The following is an 11504-nucleotide window of genomic DNA, read 5'->3' on the forward strand; positions in this document are numbered from 1 at the left end:
GAGCTTAAAGCAGAGCCCTCTCATTACAGAGTAATCCACTGACCTTTTCACACCACTTAACAGTGTTTACACTCAGTGGCTGGCCTTCAATCAAACGTGCCCTGTTTTTGGACCTCTTGATACATGTGATAGTAGCATTAGTTTACTCGGACAACTGTTTAACAAAAAAAGGCACAGCTTATGTGATCAGAGATCTCTGACTTGACTAAAAATGTACGATTAGAAACCAGACTTGCAATAAAGCAGGTTTAAGAATGGTTGGTGTATAAGTGTTAAGTGACCAAACAAGCATTAATTGGGAACATCTGGTATTATTTGTATCTTTTTTTAGGTGTCAAGCTATCAACCAAACTAAACACAGTAAGTGACTCAAGACTCGATTGAGATATTACTGTGAAGGAATGAACCAAAACAAAGCCCAGGAGTGCACTGTGATGCGTTTAATGAATGTTTTACTCACCCCTGTAATCATGTTGTCTAATTTCTGATCTAATTAATTAGTTATCCAATAATGCCCAGTGGGCTTAATTTACGAAATGCTAGCAGAATGAATTTTCTGTGTAAACAGTTTGCCAAATCAACAGTTTTGTCAACATACCTGTATGAAAAATGAACATTCAAAAAGCTCAAATACACATACTTTATGATAGATAGATAGATGTCAGTTAACTTAATTAACATTATCTTATTATTACTATTAACATTTTTTTTAATTAAAATGAAATTATTTATTATTAATAAACATTTTTTTATAAACATTTGATTCAATATACCTGTGATTATGACAAACCCTGAAAACCCTTCTACAGTGTCAGGTTTTGTTAATATAATATTCAGTATTTTTCAACTGATACGTATGTCAAGAGTAGTTTCCTTTATCATTTCGAAGAAATCAGACAACAATGGCTAAAACAGTCATGTTGTTTCTGGACAACACCTTGTCCGAAGAAAACAGTGTTACCATGGAAACTGACAATCCATGAAAAACAGAAATAAACAACAACAAATAATTACTCAGCTGCCTACCCCTGTAAGGTTTTCCATCAAAACAGTCACATCCTTTAGACTCCCTTCAGTCAATCATGTGTGTTTGCTTTATCATCCTTATTTATTGTGTTGCTAGGATTACCTTTGGATCAACATAAAGATCTGTGACATTTTGTACAGTGTTAAACTAAGGTGAAAAGAGCCATTGCTGTATTGTCTCTACTCCTCGAGGGCACGACACTTACTCCGTGAGGTCTTGTATTAAGATGCCAGGGATATCCATGTTTAAGTAAGTAGACAAAGAAACCAGGACATTGTCACCTGCATGTCTTTGAAGGCCCACGTTGTGTAGAGTTTCAGCAAGTGCCCTCAGGCGGTCAACTGTGGGACTTTATTCACAAAAGGGCTGGTCCCAAACAGTGGACACACCAAACCTCTCTGACCTTATTTCATTCCTATCCGACAAAAGAAAGCGCACTTTAAAAGGACTCACAAGTTCACAAGATCTCACAGGCAGAGGATACCCAAACCAACCGCAAGCATGATCCAAGGTGCGTACGTGTCCTAGGATGTGTAACTGTGGGATATGCGCTAAGCTCCTGGATGTACCGATGGTGACTAGCTGATTTTGATTATGGTGTATTTTCCTCCACGAACAGGTTCACGTTCAGCAAACAGCAGGAAAGATATACTCCTCAACATTTTCCTCTTCCTCCTAGCTACAAAATTCAACAAAAGCTTTCAGTTAACGCTGAGCGACTGCGGATCAGAGTACAGACGTCCAGGTATATTTTCATTTCTGACTGAATCACACAGAAATTAATTGCTTGTTTACATCATAAAAATATCAGAATGATTTGAATTAGCTTATTTTGATGTATGTTTTTGGGTGTTTTCAAGCTTGTGATTCTGTTCAATTTGATTAACCTGAAAACTTTTATTTGATTCAGTTGTTTTTTTGCCTCAAGTAAGACTTTGTACAGTTTTTTGCGCAACTAATCTGGTCGTTCTTGTCACGACAGAGTACACAGACATCTCTGTAAACTGTGGAACGGAGTACATCAATCTGGCTATCAAATTCTGTCCTGTCATGTACACCGGCTACAACGAATCAGAGTTAATTCTCAACAACATCATGAATAACCCAGACTGCCATGCGACCATCGATACTACCGTTTTACCTCCTGTGGCCCGATTTAGGTTCCTGCTTAACTCAACCAATGCCTGCGGCAGCAACTTTGTTGTGAGTAATAGCTACAAATCAAAATAAATCATGTAACTTAACTTATTATTCAAAGTCAAAACTAAATGGTCAGTCTGTTGTCATGGCATTAAACATAATGAATTCCTAACGTTTCTCCACAGACAATAAGGAGTATAGGGACAGGTGTATTCTCAGACTTCTCCAACATCGAGACGGTCAACATCAGTGGAATTATACGATCGAAAGACATCACAACAGGCACTGTGACGTATAATGCTGAGCTGAAGTACTACTACTCATGCTCCTATCCTCTGGAGTACATGATCAACAACACTCAAGTGGATGTGTAAGCGCTTATTTTCACTCATGGCATAGCATACCAGGTCTAAGATCCATTTACTGAGGATATAAGAATAAAACTCGCTGGGGAATAAGCGTCTTGGTGTAGTATCACTTTCTAAGAACATGTTAAATCCAATTGGTCCATCCCTGTTGTTGTCCTCAAGGGACAGGAAGACGATATCATATTCACAACAGAGAGACACAATGACACAGATACACACGTCTAGTCTCGGAGTTGTCCACATTGAGTAATTGTGGGCAGTTTCAGCTAAACTTTAATCTAGTTATGTCTTCACATAGGTCGGCCTCCTCGATTGCAGTAAAAGACAACAATGGCAGTTTCATCAGCACTCTGAATCTCAGACTCTTCAGTGTAAGTCTTTCCACAAACTGGACCTACATGCATTTATAGATCAGATCAGCTAGAGACATACACAAATATAAAATATTAATTGATCTTGAATTTCTTTTCATTTCTCAGGACATAAACTACACCCAGCCTCTTGTCATGCCTCCCCTCGGTATTGAGCTGAAGACTAATGTGTTTGTGCAAGTGGAGGCCACCAACTTGACCTCCCAGTAAGACCTGTTTCATTGAGTATCATTATGGCAAAAAATGAATCAATTTTGCATTAAAGTCGACGATTGTTATGTATTTATTCCACAGGTACCTTTTGCTGCTGGACAGATGCTATGCCTCCATTTCCACCATCCCCACCACCAGGAGCTACTTCAACCTCTTTATGCCGTAAGTTTAATCATAAAATATTATTAGATTTTTAATGTATTTTAACCCAAAAAGTACTGTGCCTTTACTGTGGTACTTTGATGTATATACTATGGTCTTGGACAACTGCATGTTACATTACCACTGCACCATGTATGTAAGCTTTTTTATAAAACTCTAAAATCTGTCCAATAGTATTTAGTGGGCCTGAGAGAGAATAATTTGTTGTTTGATGATTTGTTTGATCAGTTGCGGCAGTGATCGGCTCACTAAAATGCTGGTGAATGGGGAGATGCAAGTTGCTCGGTTCTCGTTTCCAGCCTTCCGCTTCACAGAGCAGCAGAACCAGACAGTATCGACATACTATCTGCACTGCATTACAAGACTCTGTGAAATATCAACCTGCAATACATTTAGGGTAAAAACATTCAACTTATATTTCGCTTTCATATCATTTCTTCTTGAATTAGCCAATTATAATTTATATCAGCTAAGCCTAGGCAAATTAGAAACACCTTTTGGCTTGGGATGGGTAGGTTGTTTTTTTCTGTCATTGTCCATATACAGTGGTTTTGCCAAGCTTTGCTATTTTGGCAGGATTTTTGAACAACAACAAAAAAAAGGCAACATATACACTTCACCTACCCAGGGACAAACACTGGCCAAGACAATTTTTAGACTCACCATGCTCTATGGCTCTTTCCACAGCAATGTGGCAAACGAAAAAGGAGAGATGTTGTGCCTTTGACCACCACTCCTTCTCCAAATGGAGTCACAGAATCCAAAATCATCACATCACCAGCCATCGTCATACGTGCAGATCATGGTACGTTCCTTCCCCTTTGTGAAAACAAAATGAATTATTGATCTCCAACATTACTGAGATTTAAGTTACCTACATTTTTTTCCAGATCTGAGAAACTGACTTTATTCTGTTTATTTCATTTCAGTGGTGGCAACAAAAGAGGAAGGTGAGCTTCAACTGTTTCACTTATAAACCATGTAATATTTGTCCAGATTCACTTCATATTTTGCAGTGTTGGGGAATCATTTCCTTAATGTAGCAATATTAACTAATTTAACTAAATAATAATTGAATAACTGAAAAAAATTATTGTGATTTTAACGGTAAAAAACTGTGAAAATGCTACAGTAAAAACCTGTTAAATTGTTAACGGTAAGTTCCTGTAAAATTTACAGGGAAAAACCGTAAACTGACATTCCCAGAATTCCCTGTGTTGCATTTCAAATTTTGTTTGAATTTTATGTTTTTTCTTTGAAATAACTATGTTTCTTCTTAGTTTTTTCTTATGAGTTATGTTTATTAGGGTTGTATGTTACATCTAATGTTGTTAAATTAATGTTTATTGCATATTTCAGTTTAATGAGTCTCACCATGATGGTGTTTATTGTTTGTGTGAATGACACTGTGCACCTTCTATATATGTTATTATTTAAAAGCTGCTTGTGATGGGCTTTGGTTCATCATGTGACTTTCTCATCACCACCTGCATTTGGTAGTTAACAGTGTATTTCAAATGTACAAAACAGATTTCAGTACTTCAATAGGTTGGTATATTAACATTATATCAGTTAATGAAATTACGGTATTTAACTGTAAATTTAAGTTAAAACCGTAAAACCTAAAATGTTGTTACCATATTTTTTACAGTAGAATTCCGGCAACCACAGCTGCCGTTTTTACAGTGTAGGCAACAATGAAGCATGTCACTTGTAGCACTTAATCGTGAAGTTTGATTAAGTTTAGTGAATCAGTTTGTTCAGATGAATCATCTAAATGAACTAGTTCAAAAAGAAAAAAAAAATCAATTTAAGTCTGTGTGGGGCATTATGTATCTTTTTACAGATAAACAACATACAGTACTGCTATCACTGTTTTTGACATTGCATTCTAATTTTTGTTGTTGTAAGTTATTTTTTCAGCCAAAGAATTACTTTCTGAATTTTATTATTTAAAATTACAATTATTATAATTATTATGATTATTTTAAAATTAATGTTATAGTTAAATAATAATAATAATAATATTTAAATAATTATTAAATTATTTCAAAATTATTTAAATTAGTTTACTATATAAATATGAACTTTCAGCAGACATTACTCCAGTCTTCAGTATCACATTATCTTTCAGAAATCATTCTGATTTGCTGATTTGGTGCTTAAGACACATTTTTTATTAATATCAATGTTGAAAACAATTGTGCTGCTTAAAATTTTGAGGAAACCATGATACATTTTATTATAATAGAAATCTTTTGTAACACTACAAATGTCTTGTATGTCATTTTTGACCAATTTATTGCTAAATAAAAAGTACAAATTTCTTTAAAACCAAACTATTGAACAGTAGTTTAGTAAGCTACTTTTGTTTGTAGTTTACAGTCAATCTAACCTTGTATGTCCTTGCATTGCAGAAGTTACAATCAGCACGAAAAAACCTTTAGACTCTTCTGTGAGTCTTGGCGTAGCTGTGGGCATCCTGGCATTTGCCTGCATCATGATCGTAGGAATGGGAGCAGTTTTCTACAAGAGACACTGGCACAACACACCTTCAAAAATGCTCCGGTGAGCTGAGACTCCCTGCTCCTGCTCCAAGAGAGGACTGCTGTTCCCCACCGGGACAATCTCTTACCACTGGAGGGCTGAGTGTAGAACTGTTTCAGACATTTTGATCTTTTCTATAATGTTTCTTGGTGAATAATCATAGCATAATGTGGTTTAGAAGAGCAACAATGCACTACATCAGCTCTACACCATAAACTTTTGTTTAAGTGTAGCTTGGACCTGGAAATACATGTTAAAAGCACAACCAAAACAGAGTTTATATATAAGGCAATATGTATTCTCTGTGATTTTGTGTTTTTGAATTGAAGTGCATTAAAAGTACTGACCCATCAAATGAATCCAATCCCAATGAGCTCACACCGTGGTACCTGTAAAACACAAAAAGTATATAATTCCGAATGTGTGTGGAGGGTTTTGAGCTCTTCAAGACAGTCCCTAATAGCTTCTAAAATGTTGTATGTGTTATTTATTAAAGACTACTCTTTTTGCTAACCCTCATGCAATTTTGACACCCCCATATCTAAAGACTACTCATGCACAGCTCAAAACATCCCTGCATTTCCAATGAAACATAACATTTAAATCAACACTTTTAAAGCAATAGCAGAGTATTACAGATTCCTTCTGCATGTCCAACTTCATAAATAAAGAAATGGAAATGAAAGCAATTTCGAATGAGATTGAGCCGAAGTAGAGTGCAGCAAAGCGTTGATTTTTAGATCTGAAGCTATGTTCTTGGCTCTGCACTTTATATCTTTATAATTCCTATGGCAGGCTGAGCTCTTAAAAGTAGATGTATATTTGTGATTCATCCATTAATGCATGCTTCGTATGAATAAAGGCTGCTGGTACAAGAACAAATCACTGTCCTCGAGTGGATTCTTACTTAGTGGCATAAAATCGTGACATCTGCAATGGAAATTGAATTAGATTGCCTGAAAATAGCATTTGGGCCTTTTAAAACTATTACGAACACTTAAAATGGGGCAGAGGTGAGTGTAAAAGGTTATAAAGGTAGAAAATACCTATTTAAAAGCTGTCTATATGCTGAAAATAGGCACCTAACTTAAGTGGGTCATGCAAATTTATTCAGAAAAAGGGGATTGTTGGGTGCCACCATTGCAATATTGGTATGAAAACATGAAATTAAATCTGATCACAGTCTAATATCATTTTACTGTGACTTGTCAAATGCACTAATGCCTGACCTGTATATTGTCAGGTGCCTTTTTCAGCTATGATTAACGTAATTTCATTGTTTATGGAGTCTTAAGGGTCACGTTTTCATGTGTCTGACACCTGAAACTGCTCTCACAGCCACGCTGGAGAAAACATGATCTTATGCTGCACTCCCTATAAATAACTCACATAATTGTTACCAAATAACACAAAATGATCAATCAATCAACCAACCAACCATTCACTCCATTCAGTTTTTGTTTTGAGTTCATGATTGGGACACAAACCCTGTCGAGTCCTCAGTGTGCAAGACGCCCAGAGGGGAAAGGACAGATTCACAGACGGATCCAGCACAGAAGTAGGGCACATGATGATTCATACTGTCAGATGTTGAACTAGGCCATCATTTTGTGGCTCTCTTTAAGTCTCTTTGTTTCTTTTTCACTTTGTTTTGCGAGCATCGCTTCGAATATTTTAACACCCCACATTCTGACTCACCCACAAAGAGTACAGCAGTTTTCCGAAGAAATGTAGCATGAAAATATAATAGATGTTTTATTTTCAGGATTTATTAATCCAGTTTTTATCTGCAGTGTCCTACATAGCGGAAATTTACTGTAAGAAATACAGTAACACAACTCATATCTGCATATTTTGGTAACTGATATACTAATGTTAATATACCAACCAATTTAAACAACTAAAGTAGTTCATGGACAAGAATGGTGGCTGACAAATATGTATAGACAGAGTAAAGTTATATTCACCCCAACACAAAACACCATTAGGGTAACACTAAAATAATCCAATAAACCGAATACAGCATACTGTAAAACAAATTTGATGTGTCACGTCTGTGAACATTTCCACGACACATTAAGAGGTAACTTTTATTTTATAAAATAAACCATTTTAACAATATTTTACTGTAAGAGTTTGTATATTTTGTTAAATATAGTATACATTTGAATCATAGATTATATTGTAACTAATAATGTTTATATATTTGCATATTTTACCATATTTTAAAATCAAAACTTAAGATCAATTTAAAGATCAAAATTGTATTCATTTCAAAAATATACTGAAAATGAAGTGCATTAAAAGTGCAACATATTGTTTTGTTACATATGCTTTTTATTCATAAATGATATGGTAACTCAATTTTGTTTACATATATTTATGGTAATGACCATTAAGATTAAAACTATTTATTTATTTTTTGGTGTATATGATATAAACTCAAAGTTAACCAATTAGCATTTTAATACTCACACAACAACTATATATTTAAAATAGATATTTTAACTCTATTTTAACTGATTTTGCGATATTTTACTAACTAAAATCAGAGAAAAACAAATCAAAAGGAGAAAAATGCATATTTCCACTGATGAATGGGAAAAGTACAATTAAATTAAATTAATGCAATAAAGTATGTAAAATGGCAATGCCACTAAATAGCTCAAAGTTCTTGTTTCTTTTATTTTATAAAGCTTTTCCAATCTTGTTAATGTCAGATTTTTTTGTATCTCTGCTGACATACTAAGCCGAATCCAGTTCAGATTTACCCACAGAAACATTGTCCTTTCATCTCCACCTTTGTTTCAAGCGCTCAAGACAATAGGATGGAATTTCCTATTGAGGAAAGCTTATTCATTATTCAAAGGCCCTGCATCACAGGAGTCGTACCCAGTTATTAATGATAGAATGAGTGGGTGAGAGGAGGACTGAAGAAGCAGAGTAACGAAGGAGGCAGAGGAGAAAGAGGGCTGTGCTTTGAACCTCACTGCAGGAGCGCTGTAAAAGCTTCAAAGCTCTTTGGCTTGAAGGAGACCTGCAGACCAAACATACATAAGGGCTATAGAGAGCTCTGAGCCCAAACCTGCTCAGTAATCCTGTATGCCTCTCTAAAACCCTCTTACTACAACGGGATATTCCTCCTGTCTAAAGACCACCAGCAGAGAAATATCCTCAGGTCACGGTCACATCTGTAGACTCAAATAAGAGGACTTCACTGAAAATAAAGGGCTTCCATTAGAAAGCGCTTCACAATGAAACACTTTTTGAGGAATGTAACTTTTGGTCCTGACTGTGATGGAGGAAGCCTTTATCTCCTATGAAGTTTTGATTGAGTGTCTTTGACTAGTGCTCTAGTTTAGTATCCTTCAAAACCACAAGATATCAAAGGCAAATCATTTCAGAAAGTCTTTTTGCAGACTGCATTGAACCACAAACATCAACAACATTTTTTTTTTTTTTAAATCTTGGAAATAGACCAAATGAAAAATAACTAGATTTATTTTATTTAATTCTATTCTATTTTTGAAGAAAATTGTTAGTGTTATTTTCATTATAATTACTGGCAGTTTACTATTGATAATATTTATAATTATTTGTTTGTATTTATTTATTCTACCATTTAAATATTGTAAATAAAATAAAATATTTAAACATTATTATTATAGTGTTTTATTTTATTTCATTTTAAAAAGTGAATTATACATATAATATATAAAATGAAGATGGTTTATCATTATTTAAATTAAATAAAACAGGAATGAAATAAACAAACAAATAAAACAAACAAATAAAATAAAAATGCATTATTTGGTATAATACAAATATACATTAATACACATTAATATATATATTAATTTTATGTAAATGTTTTAATTTAAAAATATTAATTTTATTAGAAAATAAATACTATTTTATTTATACTAATAAAAAACATTTAAAGATTATATATATATATATATATATATATATATATTAAATACATTATTATAATATAAATATTTTCTTTCTGTTTTATTTCAATCATGCCAATAAGATACAAAAAAATGAACATTTTAAATACTTGGGTAAATAAAGTATCTTTTTCTTTAGCAGTAAAAAGCTATTCCAATCTCAGCTGTAGCACAATAGTGCACGAAGAGCACAAACACAACAGCAGTCTTTCTACCTATAAAACTGAGCTGCTTTTCAGTCGATGCGTTTCCATTGCACATCATGTGTCCGCTCGATATATTATGATAAATATTACACTTGTCACCAAGCCCAATAATTGAACTATAATCATTACCTTGGGACACTGATCTACGGTCTCCATCAATGCTGCAGGCACGGTGGGATAGTTCTGGGTTCAGCTCACGGGGGGGATCTCTCCTATCAGAGCTCATCAGTGTGGTCAGCCTCTCGTGAAAGAAGAGACCTCATTCTAGAGCATGATTGAAGACAGAGAGAAAGAGAGAATTCAAGACAAGCAAGACCGAAGCTCCATGAGCAGAAAAGCTCCATGTGATTACTTCTGTTCTGCTTCAGAGACAGCAGCCATCATCTCAACACACATACTTTCAGACGGACACTGTGTGCTCCATTGAGAAAGCATCTGTGACAGACGGCAATAAAGGTGTAGACGACCTTTTTAAAAGAATCATATTTCACCTGTTGTGCTTATAAACGCTGCAGTTTTACTTCCACTGACTGAAACATTCCCAGGTTCACAGCACAAATAATGTAGTCCTATCACTCCCTCCTTGTTCAGGTCTGTCTGTATTTGTTCGTGCCTGTATTTCGCGCCAATCAATCAAAGTTGAACGGCGCAGCTCATGATCTGTATAGGTCAGAAATTGGATTGAATCTAAACCTGATTCCTCAGTCTGGGGCTGGGCAACAGTATCAGATCCTATTGCTTTTTCTGTCCAATCCTAGCTTTCAGTTTTGAGCACTGATTTGTTCAACTCTTTCTCCAAACGCCCTTGATGAACCAAAGGTGATGCGTGAAATATCAATGTGGCTATAAATATGATATCTGAACAGTAGAGGGCAGACATGCAGCAGGACGAGAACAGCTGTGTAAACTAGGGAGAGAGAGAGAGAGAGAGAGAGATGAATAATGTTCGGCCTTGCTAGGGCACTGAATCATAAACAATATTAGCAACATACTATTTCTATTGTTCCCCTGATAAGATTTAATAACCAAACGCTGTGTCTGATGAGGCAGAGAATCGTGCTTTCTGTCTGGGGAAAAAAAATACATGTTGCTATTACACTGTTTACAGAATTATCAGTTAGAGGACAAACTCACAAATAAAACAATTCTGTCGTCATTTACTCACCCTCATGCCGTTCCAAACCCAAATGTATTTTTTTCAATGGAGAAATAGATGGGGAAATGCGTCGCATAACCGATTGTAAATCAGTTTTTTTTTTTTTTTTTTTTTTATTAAGAGCTTGCGGTTATACTTTATGAACACAAAAACAAACTCAGCACAAGTTGTGAAAGAGAAATGAAAGAATAAAACACGAAGCTGGAAGAAATCTACACTTTATTGTTTTTGTGTATTTTTTACACACCTTGTTGGTTTCTTCAAGTTGCATCAGAAAAGCCCCTCAAGAATACTGGAGGACTTTGGATCAACTTGAGGGTCAGTAAATGACTGGTTGAACTGTTCTTTAAAATACAACAAA

The 11504-nt window shown here is 35.0% G+C and overlaps 1 protein-coding gene across 1 annotated transcript; it reads left to right on the forward strand.

The window, feature by feature from the left end:
- Positions 1 to 1523: 1523 nt before the first annotated feature.
- si:ch211-103f14.3 (zona pellucida-like domain-containing protein 1) lies at positions 1524 to 6207 on the forward strand. Its single transcript, XM_058789693.1, has 11 exons — positions 1524 to 1538; positions 1647 to 1772; positions 2010 to 2230; positions 2353 to 2537; positions 2834 to 2906; positions 3015 to 3112; positions 3201 to 3281; positions 3510 to 3678; positions 3969 to 4086; positions 4211 to 4231; positions 5699 to 6207. Exons 1-11 carry the CDS (start codon positions 1529 to 1531, stop codon positions 5851 to 5853), a joined length of 1257 nt encoding a protein of 418 aa, XP_058645676.1. The 5' UTR covers positions 1524 to 1528; the 3' UTR covers positions 5854 to 6207.
- The last annotated feature ends 5297 nt before the right edge of the window (positions 6208 to 11504 follow it).

Source organism: Onychostoma macrolepis, chromosome 10, assembly GCF_012432095.1.
Source record: "Onychostoma macrolepis isolate SWU-2019 chromosome 10, ASM1243209v1, whole genome shotgun sequence".
Lineage (NCBI taxonomy): Eukaryota > Metazoa > Chordata > Actinopteri > Cypriniformes > Cyprinidae > Onychostoma > Onychostoma macrolepis.